At 37.8% G+C, this 17,242-nt stretch overlaps 1 protein-coding gene across 11 annotated transcripts in view; it reads right to left on the reverse strand.

The window, feature by feature from the left end:
• LOC129721276 (uncharacterized) overlaps positions 1-17,242 on the reverse strand; it is an 89,709-nt gene that overhangs the window by 25,820 nt on the left and 46,647 nt on the right. For all 11 annotated transcript variants that reach the window (XM_055673663.1, XM_055673662.1, XM_055673667.1 and 8 more), the window contains exon 5: positions 4,855-5,050. In XM_055673663.1, the coding sequence (XP_055529638.1) occupies positions 4,855-5,050 (196 nt within the window). The remainder of the gene's footprint in view (positions 1-4,854; positions 5,051-17,242) is intronic.

Here is a 17,242-nt window from a genome sequence, read left to right on the forward strand (position 1 = left end):
GATCAGAACTTTCATCATTTCTGTCGGATGTGAAAGTTAATTTTCAAATTGGCCGCCAAGGCGAAATTCGTATTTTGGCCGAATCTCTTGATGGCCATAAACATCTTTTACAGTATTTGACTGAAAAGATGTATAAATTTTATTCTTTTGATGCCAAAAACGAGAGACCGTTTGAGGCTGTTTTGAAAGGTCTTTCAAATGACCAAACTATTGAGGAAATTAAAGAATGTTTGTCAGAATCACTTGGTTTTGCTCCCAACCAAGTAATTTTGATGAAACGAAAGGCAAATGCCAAAATTAATCAAACTGGAATACACCAGGAAAATTACTTGGTACATTTTGATCGTACCAAAGTAAATAATTTGAAATGTTTGGAAAAAGCACGTGTTTTATTTAACGTGCGAATAAAGTGGGAAACTTTCAAGAGACATGGAGAGATCCATAATCTTACTCAATGTCGGAATTGTCAAGCCTATGGTCATGGAACTCGAAACTGCCATATGTCTGCAAAATGTATGATTTGTGGTGACTCTAGTCACACGAAAGATATCTGCCCCGTGAAAGAGACCACTAATAGTTTCAAATGTGTAAAATATGGGGGAAATCACAAATCTAATTTCTTTAATTGTCCTGTAAGGTCAAAAATTATTGCTTCCAGACAACGTAGGAATTCTAAGCAACCTGTTGTCAATGTGGGTATACAAAAGACTTTCAATACTGTTCAGGCATCACCAGCACTTTCATTAGCAGGTGTGTCTGTAGGTAATAATTTAAATTCAGATAACAAATTTCAGACAAAAAATCCTGTTCAGGCAACACCAGGCTGTTCATATGCCAGTGTCCTTACAGGTAATATTTCAAATTCAAACAGTAACAAACCATTCGTGTTTGGTGCTGAAAAGTCAGCCAGTATTGATTTAGGTAGTCCAACTCCAGAAAAGATTGAATACATACAACAATCCATGCTGCAGCTAATGTCCGTTTTGTTGAACTGTAACTCGATGTACGAGGCTGTTCAAGAAGGTATAAAATTTACAACTAATATTGTTATGACATTGAAATTCAGCAATGATTTTAAATAATGCAGTAAATTTTCTAAATTGAAATGCTCGCTCTTTAAAAGCGAAAGAAGATGAATTTTTCAATTTTTTAACAGTGCATATTGCAGTTGTGACTGAAACGCTTTTAAAGCCAAATATTAAACTAAAAAAGAACCCAAATTATATAGTTCATAGACCTATGAATCATAGGTTTGATAGAATTGATGTTGCCGGTGGTGGAGTTGCAATAGTTATCCACCGTCGAATAAAACATCGTGTCTTACCCCATCTTGAAACCAAAGTTATCGAGAGTTTGGGAATTGAAATTGAAACAAGTATTGGCATTTTATTTATAGCCGCAGTGTATTTGCCTTTTCAATGCACTGGTGAACGAAAAAAATATTTCAAGGGAGATTTGCAAAAACTCACAAGAAATAAATCTAGATTTTTAATCATCGGTGATTTTAATGCGAAACATCGATCTTGGAATAATGCTCAAAGCAATTCCAATGGAAAAATATTGTTTAATGATTGCTCGGCTGGATTTTATTCAGTTTTATTTCCAAATGGTCCTACATGTTATTCTTCTATTAGGAATCCATCTACAATTGATTTGGTACTAACAAATCAAAGTCATTCATGCAGTGATTTATTAACTCATGCTGACTTTGATTCTGATCATCTTCCCATAACATTTTCTATTTCACATGAAACTATTTTAAATCCCACTAGATCTGTGTTAAATTATCACAAGACTAATTGGGATAGATATCGTTCTACGATCGAAGAAAATTTGAATAATGATATTATTTTACAAAATAGTGCTGACATTGACAGAGCATTAGATAATTTTAGCAGCTTAATTCTCAATGCCCGGAATTTATCAGTTCCTAAGGCTCGAGTGAAATTTAATGCACCAATTATTGACAGTGAACTTCAACTACTTATACGTTTGAAGAACATACGGAGACGTCAATACCAAAGATCTCGTGATCCTGCTTTGAAAATTATTTTTCAAGAATTCCAAAAGGAAATTAAACATAGATTCACTCTCTTGCGAAATGAGAATTTCATGAGAGAAGTTGAACAACTAAAACCTTATTCAAAACCTTTCTGGAAGCTTTCGAAGGTTCTTAAGAAACCTTCGGAACCCATTACAGTCCTTAAAGATGGTGATTGCATTTTTCTAACGAATGAACAAAAATCTCAAGAACTTGCTCAGCAGTTTGAGAGCGTTCATAACTCCAATTTGAACGTAGTAAGTCCTATTGAAAATGAAGTAAACCAAAAGTATGATCAGATCACCACCCAAGAATTTCTTTCTGAAGAGGTATTGGAAACAAATTTGAATGAGGTGCGAACTATTCTCAAAAAATTCAAAAACATGAAAGCACCAGGAGATGATGGGATTTTCTATATCCTTATCAAAAGACTTCCCGAAAACTCTTTAAATTTCTTGGTAAAAATTTTTAACAGATGCTTTGCACTAGCACATTTTCCTACGAAATGGAAAAATGCCAAAGACACTTAAATTTCAAAACCCGAGAAGAATCCAGCTGAGGCATCAAGTTATCGACCAATTAGTTTACTTTCCTCTATTAGCAAACTTTTTGAAAAAATAATTCTCAATAGAATGATAGCACATATTAATGAGAACTCAATTTTTGCAAATGAGCAGTTTGGTTTTCGCCATGGGCATTCCACTACTCATCAGTTACTTAGAGTAACAAATATGATTCGAACTAATAAATCTGAAGGCTATTCGACTGGAGCAGCTCTACTAGATATAGAAAAGGCATTCGACAGTGTTTGGCATAAAGGTTTAATAGCTAAAATGTCAAATTTCAGTTTTCCGCTTTACCTTACAAAAATGATACAAAGTTATTTAACTGACCGCACTCTTCAGGTTAACTATCTAAATGGTAAATCTAATAGATTGCCTGTTAGAGCTGGTGTGCCTCAGGGGAGTATCTTGGGCCCAATCTTATATAACATTTTTACTTCTGATCTTCCTGATTTACCACCAGGTTGTGAGAAATCTCTGTTTTGTGACGATACAAGCATTTCCGCAAAAGGAAAAAGCCTTCGTGTTATATGAAGTCGGCTACAAAAAAGTTTAGATATATTTTCTTCATACTTGCAGAAATGGAAGATTTCCCCTAACGCTTCTAAAACACAGTTAATTATTTTTCCTCATAAGCCAAGAGTTTTATTTCTCAAACCCACCCATAACCACGTTATTAAGATGAACGGTCTTAAATTGGTCTGATCAAGTTAAATACTTAGGGCTAATTTATGATAAGAATCTTACTTTCAAGGACCACATTGAAAATATCCAGTCAAAGTGCAATAAGTATATCAAATGTTTATATCCTCTTATCAACAGGAATTCTAGACTTTGTCTCAAGGTCAAACTGTTAATTTACAAACAAATTTTTAGGCCAGCAATGTTATATGCAGTTCCCATCTGGACAAGTTGTTGTACAACCAGGAAGAAGACACTTCAAAGGATTCAGAATAAACTTTTGAAAATGATTTTGAAGCGTCCTCCCTGGTTTAGCACGAACGAGCTTCATAGGCTCACTAATGTAGAAACATTAGAAAATATGTCAAGCCAAATTATCAACAAATCCGACAAAAATCGTTGCAATCCTCAATTGCAACGATTAGCTCACTTTATAGTCAGTAAGATACCTAGTTTTGAGTTTATTTTAAGTTTTGTTTTATTCCTTTTTCCCTTGACAAGTAGGTTTAATATTTTTCCTACAATTACATTAACTTAACTGCGAAAGCTAATAACATTCAATAATAAAAAAAGCGTACAAATATATATATATATATATATATATATATATATATATATATATATATATATATATATATATATATATATATATATATATATATATATATATATATATATATATATATATATATATATATAATAGTGTTGAAATGTCACCATTTGTGGCAGAACACACAATACTAATTCTGAATAGATATTAGTACATAAATAAATCATTACAAACATTCCCCCCTATTAAAAAAGAAAATGTGAATATGAGAAGTATGTACCCCCCCCCCAAGCCAGCCATAGATTAGTAGCTCAGGGTTTCTTTATGCTGTATGTGCCAAGGTTTATAATCAAATGCAATGCAATAATAAAGCTGACTTCTGAGACATTTTTGCTCACAAGATAATTATGCAAATATTTGCTTGGATCATTCCGTAAAACTTTTACCATTACACAAATATGATTTTGCAATTTTGGTTTCAGTTCTACGTTCCAGTGCGCAGTGAAAAATTCAGTTATAATTAAAAGAAATTTTGATCAAATTCTCGAAACCCCTCCCGTACGCATGGCTTTAGCCATTAATAAAAGAAACTTTTACCATCCCATGGAGTTCGGAATGTTATTATACTTTATATGAGCTTGCTGGCAATCCAAAAGGTCAAATGGTTTGGCAGAGCTCATTGTGACAAAAAATTAAATTTCTAGCAGTTCGCTTTCATTACGCTTTCATGTGAATACCCAGCAAGCATAACTTCACAAAAAAACGAGATAATGATTTTCAAATTATTTCCACATGAAAGCGTAGCAAATTGAAACCGGCTGTACCAGAAAGCTGCATTGCAGTCTCTTCGCCCCAAACAACAGAGTAGGTAGTTTAAACACACGAGATATTCCTCGCCTTCTGTAGCATTCACGTGTGCCAAGCGGAAGCTCCCACACCGAACGGACAAACTGAATCCGGTCGAGGGTGAACTGAACGACGGAAGAAACGGGCAGTCAAACACTTTAATTAGAGCTTACTCTCGGTATTTCTCATCGGCAGACCGCTCTCGCACCGGGATGCCCGACAGGAACAGTATGATGAGGGTGGTGAAGATCGGCGACATGATTGCCACCCACTCGATGCCGTGGATTACGTTCAGCGAGATAACGAAGATGCCCCACCAGATGACGATCTCGCCGAAATAGTTCGGATGCCGGGACATACGCCAGAGTCCTGCGTAAGAGAGAGACGGGAAAAAGCACGATTATTGACGAGCTTTACGGGTAATTAAATTAAAAATCATTGTGGAATGTGTTCCGTATTCTCCTGCGATGAGGCTTGCGTCGTCATTCAGGTAAGGTACTGTATGCTATAAAAAAGAAGTATATGTGCGAAAGAGCAAAAATTATTGGCGTCGGATTATTAAGGATTAATAAGGATTATTCATGTGTCTCTTCATTTTTATATTGTTTTCAGGCCTTCTATATATATATTTATGGATTTTTTATTGCATGAAATTAAAGTTATATATGGTTTGAATATGCTTACAATGATGTTGAATTAAGTTAATAAAAATTTCACATATTCTAGAAAGACTGACGAATAAAACTTTTATTGTTTAAATTATAGACCGTTCTTAACGTGGTCATATTTAAGTTAAATTTTACGTATATATAATTGTGGCTTTTGATTAGCTTGTTACACATTTTCTCATTCAGCGTATTATTTAATGTAAACTTTAATTTGATCAATTTTGAGTCTACTAAGATAATAATGGAACCAATACCCTGTAATATTTTTTTCATCAAGATTTTGATTTCTATGGATAATTTAGTCAATTTCAGAAAGTCAAATAAAAAATAGATTATTTAAATTACTATACTCTATTGTAAGTAATATCATCGTATTGGTCCACATTTTGATGAGTTGAAACATTCCGCATTGCTATATAGATTCGATTACGTTAGTTAATCGAAAAATATCGTCGAACCTTCGAGTGCTTTTCAATTTTTGCCAAGAAGATTTGACGACAAATCGAACAACTAATTTTTGACTGAATGAGCTGGCGTTCCGACCAGCTACGGAATTTTGAGCCATCAAAAGAATCTCTGAACTTCTGTTCTCTGTCAAGCAATTTTATGGAAGATCTTTTAAATCGAAGTCTATGTTTCTCTGTCAAAAGTATAGCATACAACCAAGAGCAAAACTGGAAATACCAATCAAGCGGAGTAATCAAACGTGATGAGATGTTTGGATTGAAAGGAAGGTTACAGGATTGAGTACAAACGGAAATCGAACTTTTCTTGAAATGCCGCATTGGTACGATGATTATACGATTTTATAAATCGTTGAAGCATTTAGAATTAAGACAGCATTCAATCCAGCCACAGAAAAAAATTTTTATACTATTTTTGACAATAGTTTATTTGCCTTTTTTAAAATTTATCTATACCGTGTAAAGTGCATTAATTCATGCATAGCTGAACAATTCTAGATTCCGTAAAAATTTTGTTCACTCACCGAATTTTGTATCAATATTCACTACATTTGTACGTACACATCAGCATTCCTGGAGTGTAACGATTACCAACGAAAACTGGATTTTTTAATAGAAACAGCTTAAACCATACTCGATCCATTATCAATTTTCGCATTCAGACGTTGTCACCCATTTCCAAGCTCGTCAAATAAATTCCTTCGTTTTTTTTTGTGTTATCATTAAAGCTTCGAAGAAAAACAAAATCGAGAACAGGATAAAGTCTAGCAACCGGAAGCCTTTTCCAAACAATGGGCCAAACCGAAGATGGAGTGAGAGAGCGAACGAGCGTCGAATGGTAATTCTTGCGACGACGGCACCGGGAGAAGATTAATGACCGGCAAGCAGTTTACCAACCAGAGAGAATGATGATGACTACGACAAAACCACACAATGTGATGCGGTTTCATAGCCCGGGATCGGAAGTGGCAAAAAGTGTGCATAATTTGTGTTGGAAGAAGCATGAATGAAAAGCACATTGGGCACAACCCTGACCTCCATTGGAAAATTGTGTGTTTTTTTTTGGTGGGTGTCAGGTTTTCACTGTGACAATATTACTTCTAATGGAGCCACTTGTGATACCGTAAACTGGGGTGACTTTGATCACCGGGGTGGCTGGGATTTGTCGTAATCTTCACTGATTGTGTGGATATATGTTCGCATTGCTACTATCCATGCATTTCCTGCTATTTAAAGAGTGTTTTTCATGCTAAAACATTATTTGAAAATAAAGTGTATTTTTGGCGATTTTTGTTGCATACAAACAATCGGTTCAAGCAGATTCAAAACAACAAGTTGCAATACGTAAAGTGTTTTTATTTTGTTCCCAGATTAGTTCTTAAGATGAACAAATATTATAACAATACATTCTATTGTTATTTTTGCAAGTTTTTCCTCGAAGGCCATGTTGAGTCCCAATTTTCTCCACACCGTATTACATATTTCTTCTTAACAAAAACCCAAGACGTTAGGTAACATGTAAATTTGGACAATTTCATAAGTCATATTCCTCGTGGACTAGTTTTCGACGATTTTAGACCACCTTCTCTCTCAGTGAACAATCATTCATATATATTCTAAAAATTTTGTATGAATCTTGGACATTCGCCATTATAAACTGTTCACGTAGAATGTGAATGGCCCCCAAATTGCTTTCCATATTTATAAACTCGTTTAAGTCGTTTAGGGCTGTTCAATTTAGTGAAAGTAGCAAAGTGTTACTCCAAATTCATCAAAACAATAAAGTGATCAAAGTCACCCCGGAATGATTATTGGTGTAAAATTTTTAGAGCATATTTAAAAACAGCAAAATTGTTGCTAAACTTTTGAAGTAGTGACTGAATCTTTTCAATGCATGCCAGTACTTATTTTAAAAATATCAAAGAATATTGTTTTCAGTATATTCTGAAAATATTTGAGATACAATCAAATAAGTGATCAAAGTCACCCCACTTTACGGTACTTTAAAAGCTACGAATGACAAGCGAAATTAAACGAATCGCCTCTTTAGGAAAATTCACTTTCCTTCGATTCAACTCATATCATATGTATACATATATTTTGGAATATACAGTGTGGTTGGAATGGCGAGAAAATCCTGCCTAATGAGCCACGAGACGCAACTAATGAATGCCTAGCGGAAAAGCTTCTCAGCACAGCAGGTCCGGATGGTTTCTACAGGAAGCAGTCATTCATAGCAGCAGAAACCACTTCTTTTCTCTTATTTATTCTTTCGACTCGAGTAATGCTCGCGCAAATCCTACCGGTAGACAAATGAAACGAGTATGAAAATCGAACGGAGACACTCTACATGTAGCGTAGATGTGGTTTGATTGCTTTGTCATACCATTTACCTACGTTACAAAACGAGCCAAACCATTCAAGGGTATCGAACGACCACTTTTAGTTTGGCCTTCACTTGCACAATAAAGTAGACTGAAACTGGTACTTACCTGTGTGCTACAGGGAGAAAAGATTGAGCACCACGTGCACTAGGACGAAAAGTTGTGCTTTGCTACTTTTTGCTTGGTGAAAAAAAAAAACGGTAGAAATTGTAGAGTGAAAATTTTCCTCAAACGTTGAGCGGAAAGTTGTTTCACTGCTTAAGTACACAGAGTATCTGAATTATGGTGTCCCAAAACAAAAACCACGTTGAAAAAGTCAAGGTGCTCAGCCCTAAATTGAAAGTTTATGTTATTTATAGCATTTTTGTAGAACATTTCGTCCTTCTAAAAATTGTTGTCAGGTTGCCCAAACTTAATTTATGAAAAAAGACTTCTTTAAGCTACATACCATTTGCACTTTTTTCAATCCTGTTCAATTCCTAAATTCCTCCCAGAGCCCATTTAACATCACAGAAAAATAATTTTTCCCATAGTTTTTAGATTAAACCCTTCAAAACATGAATAAAGAAATTATCAAGGACTGATATTTTCATTGCATTGGGATTTATTACGAAAATTTACATGAGAAAAGATCCCTGATATCTTATCGGGGGCTGAGATATTGGCATTTTTATATGTGAAGGAAAACTATGCATTTTAACAACTATGTTAAATAATTGTTTTATTTTGGGAGATAAAAAATAACAATATTCAGAAAACAAACGTATTTTTGGATGGCTGATAATTTAATAGAAGGTTTAGTAATTCGGAAAAATCTGCGAAAAAAGTTAGAACAAAAATTGTGATCTGTAGTGCCTTCTTGGTGTGTTACGCCGTGTCCAATATATTCTCATACATTTTTTTATATCATTGTTGTGATAAATTGGTAGCACATATGCACAAATATGTATTGGTGTAATTTTGTACCATGTTCACACAGACTATTCAAGATGCAGTTTGTTCCCTTTCATTAAGTGTCCATTGTTTATCGACGATGAAACAATTTCGACATTGGATCGATAATCGGTCTGTCGTCGTAAAAGTAAAGTAAGTAAGTGCCTTCTAATGGAAAACTTAATGTTACTCGTAATATGTAAGAGAGAGAAACATTAAGTCTTCGGTAAAGTTTCTTGTATTAAGATAACCTAAAATTTGTTCGAAGAGACCTTATGTCTGTCTTATTCTGATTATAAAGTTTTTTGACGTAGGACTACGTCTAACCGCACTAAAACGAGATACATTCTGCGGAAACTAAAACCAAGGTGTAACGTTGGAATGATGGGTTACAATTATCAATATGTCGTTGGATTGATAAAATGATGGACAATTTTGTGATTCCTCAGTTATCATTATCATTTCATTGTTAAACAGTCAAAATTTCACAAAAGTTTCAAGGTCGAATTTTCACGAACAATGTACCGATCACATGCGAGCACGCCTGGCACAGACTTCATGAGTAGACACCAACTGCCTGCTGTAATATCCTGTATAGCAGTGGCAAAAAATTGACAAAATCTCTCCATCCCAATAGATCAACTAATGTTCGCTTCCATGAGCCTAGACTGATTTGATGTTTTGAAGGTGAAGCTTTTTCAGAAAGTTCGTAATCACCTTCACTATCAGACAGTTTTAATAGTTTTAAGTTATGCTGTTAGAATGTCATTAAAACTGATGTCTTGAGAAACATGCTGGCACAGGCAACAGTACTGCAGCGAGCAATGTATGAATAAAGCGCTGGTCACTCGTCGTCTATCAGTGCAGTAGAATTCGACATTCATTTGTGTACATCCAAGTCACGTGAAGACTACATTGCCGCTGTCGACGCACAGTGGGGCGTGTTGGGTTAACGCGTAGGATTCGTTTTGCGAACTGGAAAACAATCGAACTGCCGTTTGATTTGTTTGTTTGAATTGTCTTTTTGTTTCGTATAGTAGCAAATAAATAAATTCAATATGATCATTCGGGAGCCGCAAAATACGCTGCGCCAACGGGGACAACAAAACTCTGTACGTGTCGGTAGAGGCAGATAACAGGGTATATAAATTAAATTCATTGTGTTTTTCTGATGTCCATTTTAAATTTTCTGTGAATATACATTTTTGTTTAAAAACTGTAATTCTTTATCGTTATTTTTTTCCATGAACTTGTAACTGCAGGAAAATTTTATTATGTGACATCTTTGACGCTTGGTGATCGGAGAGTTAGCCATCGTTCACAAAACAAATAAATATTGTTTCATTTCTATTAAATCTTACTCAATTTAGGTCTGTATAGAAGCTTGCCTTTTTAAAGAAAATTGACTGTATTAGAATGAATGGCATTCATCAATGTTCCAGAGAATATTTTTTCTTCTAAAATAGAGTGCTGCAAATGCAAGCAAGCAAGCCTTGGTGCTACATTCCGATTCGGAACTCGACCTTCTGTTTATTTATACACAGACTTCGCAGCCGACTGTTTAGTGTACAGGACAATTGCGGGGCTAGGCGCTACGATCCTAATGACACTAACAGTCTCTCTCCCGAGTCGAGACTCAAACCCACGACGACTGGCTTGTTAGGCCAGCATCGTACCTCGAGACCATCTGGGAGATTTGATTTGTTTCGAAAATATGGCGAGTGCTGCAAATAAATAATCAAAATATAGATCCAGTTCGATTTTGCCAAACACGACACGGCAGATTTTTTCTGTTTCCAAGATTGAACCATGTCAAAAATGAACAGTTCTCTTTTCATGACTTTTTCATAGATTTTGAGGTGTCGCTTTATGAATTAAGGCTGACAACCTAGAACTACAAACCGTGATTAGACATTCTCGCCTGTTTTTGGCACATGTGTGCCAAAATCTAACCGTGCCAAAAGTAAAACGATATTAAACCAAACAGAGCTTCAAAAAAAAAAATATAAAACTATTGTAGTCCTACGTCAACTATGCGGTCGTGTCTTGAATACCACCCTCCTACTATTTTTATCTCACTCATTGATGGATTGATCACCCATCTTTATACATTATAAGATGCATTTTTGAATATCCAGAAACATCTCCGAACAAACCTTATGGCTATAATCAATATTTGAATCACTATTCAATTATTCGCACAAACGGCAAAATAAAACACTGTGCAATGGAGATATTGAGCTCCAGTGGCATTTTTGTGAAAATGCATAGTTTTCCATCACATGTAAAAACGCCAATATCTCAACCCCCGATAAGATATTGAGGATCTTTTTTCATGTAAATTTTTGTCTTGAGTCCTGCTTCGCAGTAACAATTCAGTTCTTGATCAAATTTTTTTATGTGTGTTTCGAAGGGTTTCATCTAAAAATTATGAGAAAAATTCACTTTTCTGTGTCAAAATATTCAAAAACAACCCCACAAAAATAAAAAAAAATATATGAAAAAATGTAGGAATCGAACAGATTTGGAAAAAGTGCGAAAGAGTGGTGTTGTAGTTTGAAATGGTCATTTTCATAAATCACGTTAGGGCAACCTGAAAACAATTTTTTAGAAAGTCGAAATGTTCTACAAAAATGCTAAATAACATTATCTTTCAATTTAGGGCTGAACACCTTGACTTTTTCAACATCGATTTTTTTTTTGGACAGCCTAATTTGCATATTATACGAAACATACATTAGAGAGCGAAATCTTGGAATACATAAGCAGTTATCTATCATTTTTAACATATATTAAAACACTCAATAATATCACAACCCACCATTGCCTATCATTTATTATATTAGTACAAATTTTCTTAATTTTATTGAATTACGGTAAGATGAAACAGGACGGAGTCCAAGCATCATTTCATCATTGTTAATAGTACATACATGGTTACCAGATTTTCAAATTTTCACTTATCAGAACATCAATACAAATTTGTTTTTGCTCTCAAATAAAAAAGCTTGATAATCTGATAAAACCATAATCACAATCAATTTCAAACTTTTCGCTCGCACAGCCTGCTACTGGCAGTGATGACAACACGGGCGCACAGTTTGATGCACGCAATTGAATTGAAAATAGGAAAAAAAAATGCAAAAACTGTGACTTCGGAAGTTGTTGCATTTTTAAGACAAGTTTCAGCCTATTTCGACCAATTTTTCACGAAAAAAAAAACCAAAACCAAACCAAAAGTGCAAATTGATTGCATCAGGTGCTCTAGTTTTGGTTTGGCAGTTTGGTAAATAAATAACTGAAGGTAAGTCAGTTCTTGAGGCATTAATATCGAAATTATTTGATCTGAGCCAATCCATTGCATGGATTCGATGCAGTAGGTAAGCATCATCATCTTCCACCGCATAAACATCGCGTGTGAGAAATTACTGTAATGCTACCAATCAGCATTATCACTGTCATCTGATTGGGGCTGAAAGTTATTTTCACTTTCAGCTCGTGCGTGTTGAAACTGATATTCGTAGTTTTCAGTTGGCGAATGGTTGGACAGGTGTAACTAGAGACCCTAATGTGGCCATTCACCTCCAGCAACTCCTCTCCCAACCTCCACGAGGTGCCGACCGGGATACGAGTAACCTTAGCGGAGATCGGGTAACCAACCGCCGGTTGAAACTACAGTCGTGTACAGTCAAACCTGTTTTTGTGCGACTCTTTTGTGCGAAATTTATTTTGTGCGACCTTTTCATGCGATTATTTTTTTTGTGACTGTTTTTGTGCGATTTTTTTTGTCCGGTATATGAAAAAGGACCACTTCCGACAACATTTTCAGTCATTTAATTTTTCCGTTTCTTGGAACGAATTCCAACGCATTACAGAAGTGTATACTGAAATCTTTCCAATCACGTACAACACTATTAGAAATACGGAACGGATCAATCGGCAAAGAGCTAGGCTACGAACACGGGAAAAGATCAAGGTAAACGATTGGAAGTTGAGTACTTGAAAGGTGAAAGGATCTCTCAATGAACCGGTGCGAGCTGGCTTGCATGCTTGAGAACTACAGCGGCAGGAAGTCGAAACCGCAGCGATTCAGGAGGTTCGGTGGTCAAGTTCCGGAAAAAGGGAATTCCGTGCAGTAGATCCGATCAGAAAGAAAAAACTAAAATTTAACAGAAGCAGTTAGTTTGTTATGGGAAAAATTATCCAGGCTGTGTTATTAATTTGATTAAGTTAGGTGTTAAGATAACAGATACTAATGTATCAACTTTCTAACAAAATAAGATAGTATATAGCACAGTATAATAACAGCCATTGTTAGAAACAACAGGTTTTAATAGAAACGGAAAATCTGTTAGACTTGCTTCAGAAAAATTTCATTCCAGGATTTGTTATTATAACTCATTTAGATTCAATATTGTTATGAAAATCATATGAGAAAATACAAAATCGTATCAAAATATGTTATTTGTATCTCGTGTTGATAGAATTTTGTTATTGTTTAGTTATGCTCTTCTGATCGTGGACCCTATTGCACGTACGCGGCAAACTAGCGGAACGGGACGTCGGTTTTATAGTGCTAGGAAATCAGAAAACAAAAGTCATCCGGTGGAGGCCCGTAGATGATTGTACACGGTGACAAAAAAGTCCGGTCACACTTTTTTGGGGTTGCCTGTAGCCTACACGTTGCATCTCTCTGGTGCCATCTATATGTCAAATGAAAGGGTTAACTTTGCTGCCCAAAGTGGCAGAGTTTCGTTTCTGTGCAGTTTGTTTACATTGAGTTGTGAGCCATGGCAGAGTTAAGAGCAGTTGTTATCGCTGAATATGTGAAAGGGTACTAACCCGGACACATATTCAAACACCTAAAACCGCTCGGAATCAACCGGAAAGTCGTGTACCGGACCATAAATCGGTACCTAGAGACCGAAGGCACCGAGGACAAGGCACGACCTGGACGACCAAGGTCTGTGAGAACTCCAAGGCTGAAAAAGAATATACGAGACCGGATTCGCCGGAATCCCGCCCAATGTGCACGGAAGCTGGCCAGGAACCTTAAAATGAACCGAGAATCAATCCGCCTGCTTCTGCGCAAGGATTTAAAACTTACACCGTACAAAAAACAGGTGGTTCATGGGGTTACCAAAGCTACAAAGGACAAGAGGTACCAACGGTCGCGGGAGTTACTCGGTTGGCGCGCAGATGACGAGATTATTTTTTCGGACGAGAAGCTGTTCGTTTTGGAGCAAACAGTCAATCGCCAAAATGATCGAGTTTGGAGTGTGAGCCTCCAGCAAGCTCCTGCGGACAAGCTGAACGTTTCCCGGTTCCAAAATAAGACGTCAGTGATGGTTTGGGGAGCCATTTGCAAGAGAGGTAAACTGCCTGTTATTTTTATCGATAAAGGGGTCAAAATCAACGCAGCGTACTACCTGGACACGGTTTTGAATAAAAATGTTCTGCCTCAAGCTGAACTATTGTTTGAAGACGATTACTACTGCTTCCAACAAGATGGCGCCCCATCCCACACCGCAAAGGTTGTTCAGGCGTGGTGTGCGGAAAACTTGACCGATTTCATTTCGAAGAATGAATGGCCTCCGTCGTCTCCGGATCTGAATCCACTGGATTATTTCGTGTGGGGATACATGATGTCGAAGCAGAACGACTATAAAACAACAAATTTGGAGCAATTCAAGCGAGTTATCACGAAGATCTGGGAGAGAGATGCCGATGAAGCACGTGCGCGCCGCTTGCGACGACTTTCCGAGACGTCTGAAGCTGGTTCGATCAGAGAAAGGTGGTGTAATTCCGAGATATCGTCTGTGAAGTATCTTTATAAGTTACTGAATAAAGCTATGAAAGCCAGATTCAGATTTTCTTCTTTTTCTTTAAAATATTGAGATTTTCCTGTGTGACCGAACTTTTTTGACACCCTGTATATGTGTGTTGTGTTAAGGATCAAAGGCAAATCTTTCAACCACAGTGCAATCAACACCTACGTACCGACAAACGACAAATCCGATGAAGTCAAAGATGACTTCTATAACTAGCTTGCGCGAATCTATAACGAGTGCCCAAAACACGACGTAGAAGTCGCAATTGTAGATGCAAACGCACAGGTTGGGAGGTAGGAATTCTTCCGTCCGGTCATTGGAAGGCATAGCCTCTACTCGTCAACTAATGGAAACGGCCCGAGGTTAATAAACTTTGCCGCGGCCAGAGGAATGGCCATATGTAGCTCCTATTTTCCACGCATAAATATCCGGAAACACACCTGGAGGCATCCAAATGGAGAAACCAGCTCCCAAGTCGATCACGTACTGATTGACGGTTGGCACTTTTCGGATGTTACTGATGTTAGGTCTTTTCGGAGAGCAAACATTGACTCTAACCACGATCTCGTCGGTTGTAAGATCCGCGCATGGTTTTCGAACGTGCTGAAATCTCGCACAGAGAGGACGACGCGTTTTCACAGTCAGCGATTGAAAACTGATGGCGTGGCTGCAGAATACGCCAGGAAGCTGGATCAACGGATCGCAGAAATGCAGGAGGAGCAATAGGAAGACATAAATGGGCTGTGGAGCAGCATTCACGGTGCCATCGAAACGACTGCGAGAGAGGTGGTAGGTACGACACGTCAAAGACAGCATAACGGCTGGTTTGATGCCGAGTGCCAGAGAGCGCCAGATGAGAAGAATCATGCCAGGAGCCGCATGCTCACTGCGGCTACGCGTCAGAGCAGAGAAAGATACAGGGAGACAAGAGCTGTCGAAAATAGAGTCCACCGTCAGAAGAACGCGAGTACGACGAGCAGGTGCTCGCCAGCGCAAAGGGCAGCTATGCTAGAAACGACGACGTGCGGAGCTTCTATAGAACAGTCAACAAAGTCAGAAGCAGGAATTTCCCTGTGCCAGTCATGAGTAGAGCAGAGCAGAAACAGGGTGACGATTAAAAGTGACGAACAAGCTGTGGAGCCACCAACACAAGAGGAGGTGAAAAAGGCGATCAGTGAGCTGAAAAACGGCAAGACCGTTGGGAAGGACGGTATCTTGGCCGATCTTCTAGAAGCGGATCCACCAGATAATACTAAGGATCTGGGCGGATGAACAAATGCCGAACGACTGGTTGGAAGGCCTCATATGCCTATAAGTAGGGTCATCGATTGGATTGTTGCAACTATCGAGGCACTACGTTGCTCAACTCCGCTGGAGGGATCGAAATCATGCGTGCGGATAGCTGGCCAGACATCGGCGTTCGTAACGTTGGATGGACCGAAAGCAGGGGGATGCGCTTTCTAATTTACTGTTCAACATAGCTCTTGAAGGTGCAGTACGAAAAGCAAACGTGCAAAGAAACGGTACGATGATCACGAAATCTTACATTGGTTTTGGACGACATTCATATCATCGGTATAGGCCGTGGAGGAGGCCTTCGTGCCTTTTAAGAGGGAAGCAGCGAGATTGGGAGTAGTCATTAACTCTACCAAAACAAAGAACATGGTAGCTGGCAGAAAGCATGAGAGTTCCCGTGGTGTTAGTGGTGAGGTGGATATAGATGGAGAACGACTTGGAGTGGTTGAGGAATTCGTGGTTCGCTTGTGCAATGTGACAACAATATCAGCCGTGAAGTGCAACGACGAGTAGCAGCTGCAAACGGACTACGTAACCAGCTAAGGTCCCGTAGTTTGCAAACTCGCACAAAACTAGCGCTCTATAGGACGCTGATACTCCCAATGGCTCTTTGCGGACATGAAGCATGGACGTTAAGGGAAGCTAATCGACGAGTGCTCGGAGTTTTTGAGCGCAAAGTTCTGCAATCGATACTTGGCGGTAAATTGCGATACTTGGCATGAATCACGAGTTGTACCAGGTACACAAACATGCTGATATAGTGAAGGAAATACAGCGGGGTAGGGTGGGCTGGACATGTAGCCAGAATGCCTGACGACAAAGCCGCATAAACTATTCCTAGTAGAGAACCAGGAAGAGGCCGTCGACTCTGTGGTAGGCCTCGCATGTGGTGGATGTGCCCAGTGGAAGAAGATGCACGATCTGCTGGTGTACGAGAAGACTGGAGCACGGCTGCCCGAGACAAAAGAAACTGGACATCTCTAAT

The sequence above is a fragment of the Wyeomyia smithii genome, chromosome 2 (assembly GCF_029784165.1).
Source record: "Wyeomyia smithii strain HCP4-BCI-WySm-NY-G18 chromosome 2, ASM2978416v1, whole genome shotgun sequence".
Classification (NCBI taxonomy): Eukaryota; Metazoa; Arthropoda; class Insecta; order Diptera; family Culicidae; genus Wyeomyia; species Wyeomyia smithii.